At 41.2% G+C, this 16,232-nt stretch overlaps 1 protein-coding gene and 1 long non-coding RNA gene across 3 annotated transcripts in view; one reads left to right on the top strand and one right to left on the bottom strand.

Moving 5' to 3' along the window:
- Nucleotides 1-13,683, bottom strand: part of LOC124194567 (hemicentin-1-like) — a 36,918-nt gene extending 23,235 nt beyond the window's left edge. Inside the window, exons 1-11 of one of the 2 annotated variants that reach the window (XM_046588827.1) lie at nt 13,362-13,683; nt 9,983-10,261; nt 7,758-7,890; nt 7,327-7,583; nt 6,912-7,019; nt 6,518-6,826; nt 2,459-2,607; nt 2,037-2,214; nt 490-620; nt 204-363; nt 1-95 (exon numbers count right to left, since the gene is read on the bottom strand). In XM_046588827.1, the coding sequence (XP_046444783.1) occupies nt 1-95; nt 204-363; nt 490-620; nt 2,037-2,214; nt 2,459-2,607; nt 6,518-6,826; nt 6,912-7,019; nt 7,327-7,583; nt 7,758-7,890; nt 9,983-10,073 (1,611 nt within the window). In that variant the 5' untranslated portion in view covers nt 10,074-10,261; nt 13,362-13,683. The remainder of the gene's footprint in view (nt 96-203; nt 364-489; nt 621-2,036; nt 2,215-2,458; nt 2,608-6,517; nt 6,827-6,911; nt 7,020-7,326; nt 7,584-7,757; nt 7,891-9,982; nt 10,262-13,361) is intronic. The other variant, XM_046588825.1, reaches the window with a different exon arrangement.
- On the top strand, nt 2,821-3,629 carry LOC124194570. The gene is made up of 3 exons (XR_006874941.1): nt 2,821-2,945; nt 3,121-3,215; nt 3,418-3,629. It is a non-coding gene; the product is annotated as an uncharacterized LOC124194570 (long non-coding RNA).
- Nucleotides 13,684-16,232: the final 2,549 nt, after the last annotated feature.

Here is a 16,232-nt window from a genome sequence, read left to right as displayed (position 1 = left end):
CGGTGGAATGGCGTCTGTTTGGCACTGGACGACGACCGTTTCATGTTTGGCCACTCCGTACAAGATTTTCTGACCTGGACGACAGACCGGCTGGACTGGACATGCACAAAGATAAATGGACAAGGACACATCGTCATGTTCCATGATTTTAAAAAAATAAAATAAAATAATTAAAAAAAAGCAATTTTCAATTTGCCACTTACACATGACGCGAAGTTGGACGGTGTTGCTGACTCCACTGCCTTCGGTGTTGACCGCTGTGCAGGAATAGCGACCGGAATGAGAGCGAGAGACTCGCCGGATAACCAAACTTTGTTCCACAATGATAACCCCAGCAGCTGCGTTTTCCCGTATGGTCTGTCCCTGATGAAAGAATGTTAAGATTAAAAAGTTAGTCTACGTTTGAAGTCCTCTTAGTGTAGGGTAAAATAGTTTTAAGTAGTTTATATACGGATTAAAATTCTATGTGATTATAATAGCCAATTCAACCTCATGAGTCCATACAAAACGTTGAACTAGTGGATTGGAGTTGACGCGGCATTCAAAGTAGACGTCATTGCCTTCAACAATCAAGTCCGGTTTCAGATTGCGACCCAGTTCCAATTCTGCTGTCGGAGCAACTGTATTACACGAAAAAAGTATATTCGGCTAAAAGTTCCACCTGAACATTTTAAGTTTTAAAATATAAGATTAATTGAATTCCCTATTCAGCAAGTAGGGAGAGAGTAGGTAATGAAATATTCGGGATAGTGCGTGTTACGGCTTTCTATATTAAAAAAAAAAGCTCGCTGACAAAATTTTGAGATCAATTTATCCAATTAAAGTGCGATGTGTGTGCAAGACAAGGCGTCGGCGGCAAAAGACGTCGGCCGTAAAGACGTAATATCATGTATATGCATGGAATACTTGAAGAGAGCCGTGCTGGAGCGCGTGGCTGGAGAGCCAATCACACGCGCATTACCCACGTAAAGGCTGAGAGGGATAATGTAGCAACAACATCACCACCTACATCAGGGAATGGATCTTGCGAGAATGTCGTCCTTTGTCGCCTTTATTACAAATGTCATTGAAGGGGAAAGAAAGATCGCAGATATCAGCAGGAGACTATCAGACGAGTAGTAATTGAACCTCCATGTAACGTTCTCACGCAGACTTTCTTAGGCGAATTTAAAATCAGCGAACTTAATAACATTTCATATTGTGATCGCGACTGGTGCTTTTTCCACACTCATGTATAACATGTGAACCAGTTATTTAATTTCCAAATATCGGCAAAAGATGAAGCGGAACAAAAAGGAGATTTTTTTTTCCTTGCCACATTGAACTAACATACATGCACATTGCCCATTAGTACGTGCCAGTGCTAGCGAACGCTCCATGCACTCAGCAGGTGAGAAATGAAAGTGGGACGTGAAAGAAGAAATTATCTAGTGAAAAGGAAAAAGAAAATTTCATTGTTTTTTTTTAAAGCTAAACGCATCAATTGCAGAATTTATCTTTCTGATAATAGACGACGAACAGCACATTCATTTTTCCTATCCAGTTCACGACGGCGACATCTTAATTGAATTCATGAAAAACAGTCGGAACTGTATAAAGGCCCCATTTTTCTATTTATGCTGTGTTTTCTCAGTCTTGCCATTTTCTGTTATTTGTTGTTACACAACAGTTGACGAAGTAGATTGTGAACTAGCGCTGCAAACTGCAGAATTAGCAAGTTTGGCAAGAACACAAAGGAAAGGAGGCAACAAAAGCAAAAGCTTTTTATCTATCGATTTTTCAAGGACATGGCAGAGTGGGTTGTTCGCTATATTACCTAATCATCTTGAAATCTAAAGTTTTCTCATCTAAGGAGATTGCTGCTAACGGTGATGCAGTTAAAACTCAGGGGCGTTTCGACGAAGCAACATTAAAATCAATGTCGATCTCCTAAATTGGCAATTCGATTACGGTTGATATATAGCCAGGCTGCCAGCGTCAAGTTGAGTTTAAAATGGATTGCGTGAGGCTAAAGTGAAATGAAATAATTGTCTTACAGTGTACGATGAGCCTTCGTCTGGTCTCGACGGACGAAATGGTCCCATTATTGCCGATGCTGGCGTTTCCGACGGGCAAAACTGGATTGACGGCCAAGCAGATCAGTTCAGCATCATGGTCCTTGGCCGTAGGCATCAGATTCAAGATGCTTGTCGTGTTGCTTCCGTCCATCGTTACCTTCGTGTCAATTAGATGTCCGCAAAAAAAAAGATACGCGAATTAAAGAAATGCGATTTCTTTCATTTAATTGATTTTGAAGGAAAATGCTTTCGTCGAGTAGAGTTATCTGAAAGGCCGCTCGGATAACTCTATAATCAGGGAGCATTTCGTGTTTTTGTCCATAATACAGTTGTGCATTGTTGCGTATGGATGAGACAAGTCTTATTTATTGGGGATGTCTGGGGAAATGTCTGTAAATTACCCGCTCCTTGGATGGCTGCTGGATGGAGTGAAGATACCAGCGAACGTTGACGGAGGGACGAGATCCGCCAGTGATGCATTCGAACGTGTAGGATTTGCCGACCGACAGTGGCTTTTCCGCGCCGTTGATTAACACCCATAACGGCCGAACTGGAAGTGTGAAACATTAAATTTGTAGTCATTAACTCTACCACAATATTGTCTTTATTATAAAAATACAATAAAAGAAAAATTATCAAATAAAATTATCTTTTATTTTTTTCAAAGACGGCTCGATTCGAATTTTAAAGGAGAGTTTGATTTTAATCATTTATAATTTCTATCGATATCGTATTATCGTAAGCATGCTGATTAGAAGAAAATTGGACGTAGAAAATTGGACAAGTGTCGTCTGCTCTGTGCTCTCGTCAGAAAGCCAGAGACAAAATTCACGATTGTTATAGATTTATTTGTTTTTTATAACCATCATACTCCATGCTGTTTATCGGGTAATTAAAACTAAGAATACAACTAGAATTATTATGGGAGCTATAGAATATAAGAGTTAAAACTGTTCCAAATTTGTGTAATGTTAATTCCAGACTGCTAGCATTTATCATGTGATTGTCCTGTCGATGCATGGCAGTTTGTTGTACTATGTAATCTTTCTCTTTTTTTTTGCAGATTTGAGCCCAGAGCCAGCCATCATAACCACACAATATGCAATTTTGTGTTGTGCAGGTGTTACCAGCAACAATCCCAGGATCATCGATTGTGGGGTAATGATTTCCTTTACTTTAATTGACCTGTTACCAGATATTTAAACGATGCATGACTTGCATCAATGCAGTATATGACATGTAAACCTGACATTCTCCCATTTATTAACAATTAGGGTTTACCCAACTCATTTCAACTTTTCCTGACTTGCTGTTTCTGCTGCCAATATTTTTTCGTAACCAATTTTCTATTACTATTTAGATAAAAAGCATCCCCCCATAAAATGGATTGGCAATCGAGTTATGGATCTCTCTGTTTCCCCTTTCTTTAAATGTACTCGTGTATGCCCATGTGAATGTGGGTATATTCACGAGGGACACCCTTTTTACCCTATCCCGTCTGGTGCCATTTAAGCACCAGCTTAAAGCTCTTCAGCGGATGGATGGAGCAACTTTAGATACCTGGCTGTATTTCCCAGGCACAAAGGTAGGACAAAATCGATCTATATTCTTCCTTGTTGACAGTTTTTGGAGGCGTTGATTATAAATCGTTACGTAGTCACGGAGTACGTTTATTCCTGAGCTAGGCAGTTGACTGCAACTGTTTTCTCTCTCCGTTTTGTTTTTTCTCAGTACGGATTCACTAAAAATCTCATTTGTCGAATGTCGAACGACTGCAGATCAGGCTTGTTTTGTTTTGAACCTCACAACTTTTTCTGTGGGTAAACCATCACATTTGAAAATTTTTCAACTTGAAACACTTTAATCAAAGTGCAACAAGACAATTTTTTTACTAAGAGAGACCTGCCACCGCAATAGCACCTCCTCGTTGCATTCTTAACAGCATTCGAAATTTCGAAGCTGAATTATTTAATGGCAAATAAAAATTTCCTGATTATCAGTTATCTACCAACGAATCAATTAATGAAACCGGACGGCACCGTTCGCCACAGTAAAAATCTTAGGTAGGTAGGAATAAGGTGGAACTAAAACAAAGGATCCGAAGCTATGAGTTATGGGCTTCCTCTTCCTAGTTCTATAATTCAATGTCTTTGTCAGCGATTTTCTGGAATATTTTTAATACCTATACAGTATCTACATAGAAATAAATTTCATACAATCTGGAGTCTGGACCTGGATAATGTGGGGGGAATCTTCCTTTGTTATTAAATTCGTTGAAATTCAGAAATATTAACGGATAGAAACTTGATAAAATAGGAACTTCTTCAAGGTAAAATTCTGGAAACTAAGCCTTACGAAACAAAACTAAAAGTTGTGTAACGCTAGACTCTCACATTTGCCTAATTCGCTGGGATGGGGAGGAAATAAAAGTGAATTCCGCAGAGATTTTGAAAGACGTTAGTATTATTCTTCAAATAGTACTGCATGATGCTGAATCGCAGTCGACATAACGGCCCTATTTTCTTTCTGTCCGCGTTTGCTGCTGTGTCTCGAATCATCAAAGTCAAAACATCCTAGAAAAAAGTCCGCCAAAGACGAAACTTGAGGGTTTCTGGTCCTTTTGACGTCCGACCGATCGCAGCTATAAACCCAACCCAAAAGTCAACAGTCTATTCTCGGCCTGAGATGAAAGCAAACGAAGTCTACACTATACTCCTTTGTGGTCCGTCTTGGGATAGTAAGGGGACATGAAGGATTTCTGCCGGCAACGGAACGACTCCCCATATAATTTGCTCAAGTTTGACCACTTCTTCCACCATTTTTAGCTTTAGCATTCCAGATTTTTACTCCCGCGTTTATGCGACTGGCTCCAATGACCATCCTCGTTTCGTTCATGTTCAACTTTCGACTGCGTTTCTCTCTTATCATTTTATGGTCAGCAGCAGCAGCTAGTGACTTTTTCTAAATCGACCCAAAATCTTAAAATTTCCTCGATTCTCTTCACATTTTGTAGCTCTTGAGCCTTTACGCTTCGAGTGTGCAGCGGCCCCAACAAGAATTAACAATTGCGAATTGCGGATGGCAACGGCACAGAAATAACATCAAGGGTGGTTAGACCAACGCACTGATTCTATCGGAGTCAATATGACTTATCTCCTACTCTCTTTCTCGTTGCCCTTTACGGGAGTCATATTGTCTATACATCCGAGTTTGTTTGATGATATCAAAGACCCCCAAATGGACACTCCAATCTCCAGCTGCTCTTTCTCTCCACTCTCGGCTTCTAGTTCTAATCTGCTGAGACGAAAGTTTGCCTGTTAAAAGAATAAAGATAACATGGCTGCGCGCAGCAGACTAGATTCTGGCTGAAAGCTTTGAACAATACAGCAGCACTCTTTCTTTAATCGCGGCCAATCTGATTTCACTTTCAGCGAGAGATGGATTTGCACTTTTTGGATCTGTCAAAAAATGAAAGACGTAAAGCTATCAGACTCTTAACCCATCGCTCTCTCTATTGATCTTTCTCGTTGCTTTCAACGTCTTCACTATAATGTCGTTTTCCATTTTTATAGTTCGAACGTAATTGTTCACCTCCATTATTTTTTTGTCTCTTTAAGGTGAATTTTTTTCCATCTTAAATAATAGGAAATATGGACGAAATTAGATGTCATGTGCGGATGTTGTTTAGGTTTTTGTCTTTTGTACGTACGCGCAGTGAACAGCTTTCAAGTATTGGCGCAACAATGCAGCGAAAATCACCCCGAAAGAGAAAAATACCCCGTGCCAAATATTTTGGCGTATTTATTCCAATACACTACACATATTAAGGTTAAGCATTTAGAAATTCTCTTCTCTGTTGAAACGCATTGAAGCAACTGCTATAATATGTTTTTTTCTCGTATTTGAATATGAAACGTCGATCTACGTGCAATAGTGATGAGGCGTAAAGCCATATCATGCAGTCCCGCGGGGCCCCTCATTTTCCTTCCACTCGTGTTCACCGTATTGATGTCTTGATGGTGTCTTGAACTTGAATCCCAGAATAAAGAAGCCATAACAAGAGGAAACCCTCACATCCTTTTGGTTTCTCCATTGCCCATCGGCAGCAGGCGCATTTGACTTTGAACCCCCATAAACACCTAAAGCGCCCATACAGTCAAATCGCGAACGCTGGCACACGGCCGATTCCCTTTAAGTCTTATACCAATGAAATATCAAAATGGGCAATTTCAGCCTAAAAGGCGATCAGCTCGTAAAGATTTAAAGATTATTGAAGGCCTGACTTTTAACGAATAATACATGATGGGTTATTTTACGACCGATTTAACACTGCGGAAGTCGATACTTTGTGCAAAGCATTTTAGGTTTCACGCTGTTGCATCACACAGACCGTCGTAGTCAATTTTTCATTGCTTATCTAGTCCTACAATTAAAAAAGAAAATGATCTGTTTTCACTTACGGTTGAGATCGAGTTGAACGCTGGACACAATCGTGTGCTGTGGATGTCTGGAATGATGTGACGATGGAGAATGCTGTTGTTGTTTCGGCTTTGGCTTTTTGTACCCGTAAGATTGAACGGCAAAGGGCGGCGTATTATTGTGGACACCGAAATAGTTGGACGCCTTGCATCGTAGAATGGCGTGCAGATGATGTCGTTCCAGTTGCGGGATCACTAGGATATTCTGGACGACATTCTCCGACGTGGCCATGTAAGTGTGGTCCACTAATTTGTCGTTCAGCCACCAGCTCACCTCTGGACGTGGTCGACCTGTTTTCAACGAAACAATCACAAGTTCAGCAATAAGAGGTCGCCAATTACCGAAAACATCCAATTAGGGAGCCAACTGGATTACCTCCAGTCACGATGCAGTTGAGCGAGAGTTGGTCTCCTTCGTCGTAAGGACCAATGACCGACGAGACTTGTCGGTTGTCTTCGATGATGCGGATTTTTTGCGGAGGCACTGAAACATAACGAAACAAAAGGAAACAATCAAGTTGACATTGATTGTTTTTCATTATACACAATTGGGTCGTCAAGAGACGGAAAGACATTCAAATGTGAAATTTTCTACTCTTGTCAGCTCCGATGGAATTCCATCGATTTCTTTTTTTGTCAGTAAATATTATTTCCCCCCGTGTTTTGGCTTGTTTATGCATAATGGAGATTCTGATGGGAGGGTTCGTTGAACCCAAACGTGATCGCAGACAGAGAACGAAAAATTCAGGAATAAGAAATCAATAAAGAATGGAGCAATATGTGCTACTTACCGACAACTGTGAGCTGAACGAGAACGTTGCGCGTTGGTGAGCGACCAAAGTCAACTCTGCATCGATAGTCGCCCTCGTCAGGATCGCCCACATTGCTCAATAATAAAAGAGCGGGATGACTGTCGAATTGGAAATGAATTCGGCCGGCCGATGATTCTTGGCCGTGCTGTTGTTGTTGTTGCTGCAACAAAAACATCTGGTTGTCGCGTTGAATTTCTTGCTGCCGGTAGCTCTCTCGCGAACGCCGAGCGTCGTACCTATATGCATCAATGTTTTATTACCTCAATTACATGGTCAACTATACGCACAATAAGATAGGCCTATACATTAATTTTTGCGTACCACATTTAATATTAAAACTTTAATTTCATTTTTGGCCATATTCTTAAAAAAGTAGAATAATTCATTTATGCGATAGAATTTCGACTTACTTGTAAATAGGAAAGTCTGAGTTGTTTTTGTACCACAGGACGAGGTAAAGGGAGTCGAGAGTTGGCGGTGTAATGTCGCACGGCAATTCGGCTGTCCTCCCGCTCAATATCGACACCTTTTCCAATTTAACTGCTATCAATAAAAATATGGCACATTGAATATTGACAATGTCTTAATTAATATCTTCAAATTTGGTTTCATTGCCGGAAGACCGCAATTTATTAATGAGCACGACCGCTTATTAAAAGTAAGTCTCGCTTGTAAGAAATGTCATTATGAACAGAATCCGGTACAAATTCTTACCCCAAAGTTTGATTACTGAAAACGTATTGATTTCAACCTATGGCAATTGAATCCGAACAGCTGTCCGCATTTTATAAACCACTAAATAGTTTAGGTCTGGTTTAGGTAGTTTACTTTAGGTTATTTTTTTTTTATTTTTTTTATTCAACCTAATCAGTTTATTGTTAATCGGCAATGAATGGAAAGAGACGCCTAAAGTTTCTTCTAATAAATAATTTGTTTCATTAAGGTATACAGAAACAAACTTGTCAACTAAAGTTTCTCCATCCACTCCGTTTGCACATTTCAGTTCTGACAGATATGCGATCCAGCAGAATTTCCGTTGAAGTAGAGAGTTTTAATGAAGGAACGTAAAATTTTGTTTTTCAAAAAAGAAGTGTCCTGAACGAAAGTAAAATCCCGCTAGGAAGAGCATAAAGTGAATTTGATAAGACGCACCAGCATCAGTGAAAGAAACCAATTCTTTGTTTGTTATGCATAAAGTGAAACGTACCAGTTCACTCTTGCTTATCTTTTTTTTTTCTCGTTTTCATTCTTCCTCATAGAGAAGAATTTAAAACAAAACATGGAGTTCTTGAATTTGACATAATTTGCTATCTCTCAACAACAATTCGCGGAAATCTTTCGTTTAAGTGATTTTATCCATACAGGACATTTTCCTGCAGCACAGTGTCTCCATGGTCCACCCAGGATACAGTACAATACTTATACTGCTACTTGGTACGTGCCTTTCGCTGGCTTTTCTATCCTGCCAACTTGAACACAGACATCTACTCATTTCCCGTATCTATCTCACCTTTTTCTTTGCTTGTTCTCTCCTGTTATTCTAAAATTAAAAATAGGGAAAATCTCACGCGCTCTACGTGCCCTATTGATCGTGACGTGTTTAAAAGGCGTCCATTGTCGTCGGCTACTAGTAGCTGTCTTCGTCACTTTCTTTTGAGATTAATATGTCCTTCATCACCTATTCAATCAATAAAACAGGTTTCAGAAAATGGATGTAGGCTGCTGAACTCGCCGGACATTCAGCAAAGTTTGTTTTATAGGCAGATCAGAAAACAGAATCAAGGCAAAATTACAAGAATGAAACGAACTTCTCACAAACATTTAACGATGAGCTCAAACGATCAGAAAAGTTCCAATTAGCTAATAATTCATTTGACAGAAAATTAAAATGTGACAGTTATCCCGAGGGCGAAAGTAATTTGCTGATGAATAATTTAAAAATAATAATGAAAACAGATGCCCCGGAACTAAAAATGTGGACATATTTGAGTTAGATAAAAGACATCTTAAATAATAAATTTAAAAGATAAAGAGATCTTTAACATAACTTTCAATCTAATAAAATATTATGGCGCAATTTAGGATTTGTAAGCGGCTTTATGTTGCTCAACAAATTTTGCAAATTGTAACATAGTACGTTGTTAGATCTGCTGCTAACAAAATAGTAAAAACATTGTCAATTCATAGGAGCACAAAGTTATCTCTCCTTTTTCTATTCCATCCATTGCCTTCCATGTACCACTTTCTCTATTCTGACGACAGATGTGTGAGTGTAGTTCTCTCATCGTCTACTAAATAGAAAAGTAACGAAATTTTGAGCAAGCGATTTTAAAATGTGCCGAAAAGAAGCTAACATCACCATTCACTAGCTATTAGAAGCGGCTCATTAGCCAAGTTCCGTCAAGAAGTGAAGAATAAAGACGGTGAAACCAGCAGCACTGAATCGTATTCAGCCCTAATAAGTTTGTAGGCCAGAAACAAAATCTCAGCTGAATCTTGGGCCAAAAAAAAAAAAAAAAATCAAGAGCCTCATTCAGCTGAGAATAAAAGCTTCCGGATCCGAACGATTCGTATGATAAGCGCATCGCATCGTTGTAACAATAGACAGAGAACGGGGGTTTATCAAAGAACTTACAATCGTCATCCTCGGTGGCGACAACAGCGACCAAGATGGCCATGACAAACTGGGCAAGAATCATTGGTCTTTGTCCATGTCGATCCATCATCGATGTCAGTCAATTGTTGATGAAAACGGGAGTCTATGCGGTAAAGTTGCAGCAGCAGTTGTAGAAGTTCCTCGTCTTGCGGCGACAGACCAATAAGAGGATGATGATGATTGATTATAGACTGGGACGAATCTGACCCCAGATCTAAAATCCGCCGACTGAATGGATGTAGGCTATAGGATATTAGCCTAATGCAAAAGAAAGAAAAGAATAGACAATGATTAATGAAGTCGCTGCTGCACCCATTCTCAATTCGATAACTATTTTCGTATTCATTTACAAAGACTAAAAATAGTTCAGGTCCGCTGTCATCGGTGGATTAGATTCTTCCCAAAACTCTTGCAATTCGTCACAACATACCATACTGTAGTTGATCGCCAAGGTATTTGGCTATTTGCCAACGCTGAATGGTAATTGCAAATAATGGCAGATCAAAAGCGCATCCGTGTTCCTTCCAAATTACGTCAAAAGTTATTGCCGTTTGAACTGGGTCCGACACAGAGTCAAACGGAGCATGCGAGAAATGAAAACGGAATTTCTGCTGCCAACTTTGGCCTCTTATTATAGAATGCCAGTGAATCAATAATCAGCTCAGAATCATCACGATCACGAATAGCGATGCCAACTATCCGTTTGGACTTGGACACGATTCTATATCATGTCATGACTTTGCTCGCCATGTCATTGGAATTTTCTCCCAGCACTGCTGTCTGTTTGATTGTTGTTTGTCAGTCCCATTTTAGTTTGTATCTAGTGTAGAGGTAGTTCAGCTCTTTTCCCAGGACGTTATTGCCATCAAAAGTTAAACAGAATAAGTTCACGCTATTTTCCGCTTTCCAATGACTCGGATCAAATATCTTTGTCGGGAATAATTCTATTAGTTGCCAGCTGTTTTGTCCCATAATTTGATGCAGATTGATACTTTGGCCATCAGGCCCGTCCTCATTTTCGCTAATCGAACGATGTCGCGTTGTGTGTCGTTGCCCTGATGGTCCCCCCTCCCCCGCTCTTTCTCGTAAAATAACAAATGTTGTTTGAATGTTTAATGGACGCAGAAGACATGTCCGAATTTGCAACGCTTAACTTGTCATCATCCTCTTCTTCGTTTATTATTCTCTGCGTTTCAGTAACTGTCGCTCGTTTTCTTCCAAGTGCGGACACTCATTTAGCGCGTTGCTTAACTCGATGGGATGTGTCGCCCCTTCCATTTCTTCTCGCCCGTAAAGAGTGTGGCAGACAGTCGGAAATAAAATAAGAGAGCGGAAGAGCTCACGCTCGTTTCTCCCGCCACACCCGCCCATGAACTTGAAACTGTTAGCCAACACGGGGGACACAAGGACGAAGACGAGGGAGGCAAACCCGGTGACGATAATGACAGCCACCCTTTTGTGTGGGTTGCCATGCAGATGTCCGGCACCGTGGACTACCCAAGTTTCTCTTAGACAGATATTATGCGCATATAGTGGACTCTATGGTTAGCGCCAATAGACGAGGAGAATGAGCCTCTGCTGCTGGTTCCAACAGGACCAACAATTTTGCTCCAATTTATTCAAACGACCCAGCAGCCCGGGAAAAGAAAAACAGGAGCCGGACGAACGGAATAGTCGACGAGAAAGAAGAAGAAGGTGCGTCGTAAATAAAGGACTTTAATGTATTGAAATGGGCGACAGGGCGGCGGATAACCCCTGACGATTTACAGGAACCCATTTCAAGCATTTCAAGAGAAAGAAACAGAGGCATTCAGCACAGATGGTTATATAACACATCGTCCCGTTTGTATTCAACGGGCGATATGGAGACACTGCTGTGCTGGACTGAATGCCTAAATCGACCACGGCCCCTTGTTTTATTCTTGATAACTTTTCTGGATCTGATGTGCTCATAGAAAATGCTGGAATTCCTCATTAAGGAAGAAATTTTACTGTGATGCCTAAACAGCCGATCTTATAGGCACTCTATAAACTAATCAGCAGAGAAATTATTTGTATTGATCATTGTGTGCTGTTACTTGCTGCGCCTCTTTCGCTCAGCCATATTATATAATCCAAGTCCTTCAACTTGAGCTCAATTTGGTTTTAGTAACAGTCAAGTTTGCCATAGTGTCGTGTAATACGAAGGTGTCATGCTAAACCATCGGACATGCGTTACCTATTACTAGCTGTGGAGCTAAAACATATTAAAGCGGAGGAACGTGACTTGTTGGCGCTCCTGGCGTTCCAAACACGATGGCAATAATGGGGCGACAACAGCCAACCAGTCAACGGACATGTACATAATAACGTCGCCTATTCACCAACTTTTTGTTTCTGTTTCTGTTTTTCCCTTTACACGAAGGAGCAAATGTCCACGGCCGGCACTCGAAATTGGAAGATTCGAAGAAATTGATTTTGGGTTCTCCTTTTGAAAAGATTCGCCAGTTGTTGTCCTCCTATTGCCGTTGTAGGGGCCACACGGGCCAGTCTGCAGTCTGTTGTGTAAAGACCGTAAGTCACGCGGAATCGAACTTGCTGAAAGTGGGTGGCACCGACCTCCCCAGCAGGCCAGCAGGTTCACGAGAAAATTGCTGCCGTCGTCTGGGTCCACTAGTGGGCCCAACTCGGAGCAGAAAGAAGAAGAAAAGAGAAAGGAGCGGACGCCATTGCTTATTGAACGCGAGCTAAATGGATCAGCAGCAGCAGATCGGCGTCAAAGGAGTCAAAATAAAAGTCAGAATGTGGACTGCTATACGTATATAATAAGTCGCAGCAACGTACTCGCAATTGCTACGGCACTCGCTTATTCGCCAAGCAACTCGCATCAGAGTCACAGCATGCAGCAGTTAATGACATTAGACCAGAGTCACTAAAGCCCCAGCGCGTGTAGGCGATGTTGTCAGCAGAGCAGATCGAGTCTGACGGTTTCTGATGGCAAAAGCGAATGAAGAAAAACACTTATTGGTAGAGGAATGACTAAAAATCGCAATATGTTCTATATGTGTTTGAACATTTATTTTCATCCCGATTCCGCGCGGGCCTAATTCTTCCGTTGCACATCCCAGTTAAACTGTGACGTTAAACTCTCATTATCAAGTTTGAAAACGAGGATGGGATTTTGGGATTTTGTAACCTTCTACATCTAGCCTATAGCCTACACCTAAGCAGTGCCTACACATTTGTTGTGTGTCGTCAGCATGCTATAGCAAAGGTTAAGTGCGGAACGACTTTGAAGTGCTGTTTCGGTCCCATAAATTTTTGATGTCCATCTAAATCACCAATTAGCATACGGCGAACGTAACATTTCAATTCCTACCTCTCTACCAGTGGAGACTGTCAGTCGTATTCTGATCGTCAAAAGTTACTTTACAGTTTCCATCAAAATCACTTCCGCTCTTAGGCCGCCGGCACAGGAAGTCGTTCTGCTCTTCAAATCAAGTCGAAGTTTGTGTAAGTGTCTTGATAATGTCGCCCAGTTGTTTGTGTGCCAAACGTGAATAATGCACTGCGCGTAAAGTGAAAGGATAAATAATTTCGCTGTGTCGCACGACGTGACGCGGCTGACAACCGACTGGTCGGGTCTGATTCCCACTTCGCCATATATATCCTCCTTTTCTCTCTGTCTTCACATGTACAACACAGCGTGGATATAGACATTCTGCCATACGTCCATGTAGTGTCTGCTGGCATGTGCAGCGCAACCCCCCCGTCGACGCGCGAGAGCCATATAGATTTATAGGCTAGAGCTAGATATATGTGTACTAGTGGATAGTGGACGCCGCGCAGCTGGGAGCTTTTCGTCCTGGACACGCAGTTCACTTCATTCCCTGGCACTGTGTATTAAAGCACCGGTTCCCTTTTTTTATTTTATTTCTTTTGATCCTGTCACTGTGTTCCGTTGGCTGTTGGACGCTATTTTCCGTCTCATTGTTGGTTCTGTATAATAGAGCAATCTATTATTATGTTACGTTTTCAACAAAACGGATATGTACAAGACGTATACTACGTACCCGTAGGAATAGGACGGATGGAAAGTCTCAGAAAATAGCGCCTGTCATCCTCTTTTGAAGTGCGGAACTCTGTCAAGAAATGAACGTCACGACGTCTTTGAATGTCGCAAGTCGAGAAAGTCGATCAAATCACGAAATGGCCAAATAAGGTCCTCAGCCCTGTTTGACAGATTGAAATGCGACTATGGCGTTGTGCGATGCTATTCAGATGAGGACGCGGCTCAACAGTGCTGGCATCCGCGCACAGAAGAGAAGAGGAAATGGAATAGAAGAATGGAGGATTTCCAGGAAGGATCGGGAATAAAAAGTTGAGTCCGACGAGTTTCTGGATTGGGTTCCAACGCGGCGGATCACGTGCCACTGGTGTCCGCTACAAGGCGACACCCCACGAATCTTGCCGAGTCCATCTGCTGCTGCGACGTTGACGCATCGCAGTGCCAAAATCGCACATTCCCTCGCTCTACTACACTCTCCAGCAGGGCGCACTTCCAACAGATCTATAGTATGGCTTCTGTAATGCACACGCGGGAATGAGGGGGGTTCCCCCCCCCCTCGTTGTGTAGCTGCTTGTAAAAAAGTATCTGATAAACTTCTTTTTGCCTTCCCGTTTTTTGATGCAACCCAACGAAAAAAGAAAGAAAAATAAAAAGCGGGTGCGGGATTCTGAACGATATATATATCAAGATCATAATAAAGATATTATGAAGGTCACAGTTTGGATAAGGCTCAGTCAACTGTACGCTCATCCGGATATTGAGCAGAAATTGCTAGAACTAGGAAACTTACTATCGCCTTTATTTCGCTTTATTTATTTTATTTTATTTGTTGTTGTTGTTGTTGTTAGTTTTTTAAGATTATTTTTGTTTTCTCTTCGTGGCCAATGACCGAGCAGAGTAGAACTCTTGTCGCGGATGTATCACTCCCGCCCAGGCGGTCACAATAACCGACACGCACAAACAATACTACTGAACTGTCGCAGATACAGAATCGATCCACGGGATTCCTGAATCGGCTCGAATTTAGTATTGTTGTTCATCACATCATCGGTCGCTTATTCAGTTCGTCTGTATAAGCGGAATCCAATTTGTAATACTCAAATAAAATCAATTTGAAAATCCTAAAACTGTTTCCGATAATAATTTTCACTTTTCATTATTTAGCTATTCCAATTAATGTGGAATATCGCAAGACGCAAGTATGTAATTGTAACACATGGATTATAGAGGGAAAAAATGCCACAAGTTTATTCAAGCTTACACGGTTATTTACTATATTATCCCAGCTCGCTTTTACCAAAAAACAAAAACTTTCTTCTGGGCTTCTCACTCGTTCAAACATACAGAACGAAAAATAAACATAGCCTTTAAGCTTATTTGGTGAGAAAAAAGCCTAGTTCGGCAGTAAACAGAAAACGGGTATTAACGCCCATCAGTGTCGCTGTGCTTTTTATTTTCCCCCCAACCTTTTTTTTATGTCTCGCTGTTACAACCTTTTATTCCTCGTGACCGCCCAATGTTTTGTTTTTCTTCTTTTTTTTTCGTGCGAGCTGCAATAGTCTCGGTGCGTGAATAGGCGTTTCTTTCATTGTTGCCCATTCCATGTTATTTTTATTTTTAACTTTGGCTTCCTTGTTTTGTTTCTATTGGATGAGGTTTCCGTTTAAAAAAAGAAAAAAAAGAGAAGACTGCCTTGTTATTTCTCCATTCAGCTGGAACACAATGACATTTTAAAGTCTTTGAGTCTACGCAGAATGAGGTATTTATTGTGATGGGATCGAAGAAAGAAGAATCACGCGACCAGGTTGACATGTATAGACGTAAAGGTCTCGAAAGTCGACCTGAATGGCTAAACCGGCACAGTTGGCCAGCAGCTGCTGCGTTCTCGTCCGCCAAGTCAATGGCGATGAGCCGAAACCTTCAGTTTCCCACCGAAAGTAATGTCAACTCTGCATCATAACAACAACTTCAGATGAAAAGAATCCATAATACCAACTGCAAACGACCGTCGACTGCTGAAGCGGCCCGCGCTCAACGGATTGTTGTCGACGAAGAAATAAATTTAGCTATCCCTAATCGTCTGGGTATTAACTATTAATAGAACGGTCGTATAGAGGATATAAGGGACTGGGTGGTGCACTCGGCGATGATTATCGTCCCCTCATTCCTCTCAAGTTTCCA

This window comes from Daphnia pulex, chromosome 5 (assembly GCF_021134715.1).
Source record: "Daphnia pulex isolate KAP4 chromosome 5, ASM2113471v1".
In the NCBI taxonomy this organism is placed as follows: domain Eukaryota; kingdom Metazoa; phylum Arthropoda; class Branchiopoda; order Diplostraca; family Daphniidae; genus Daphnia; species Daphnia pulex.
Note: the sequence above shows the minus strand (reverse complement) of the source record. Positions and strands in the feature narration are given on the sequence as shown.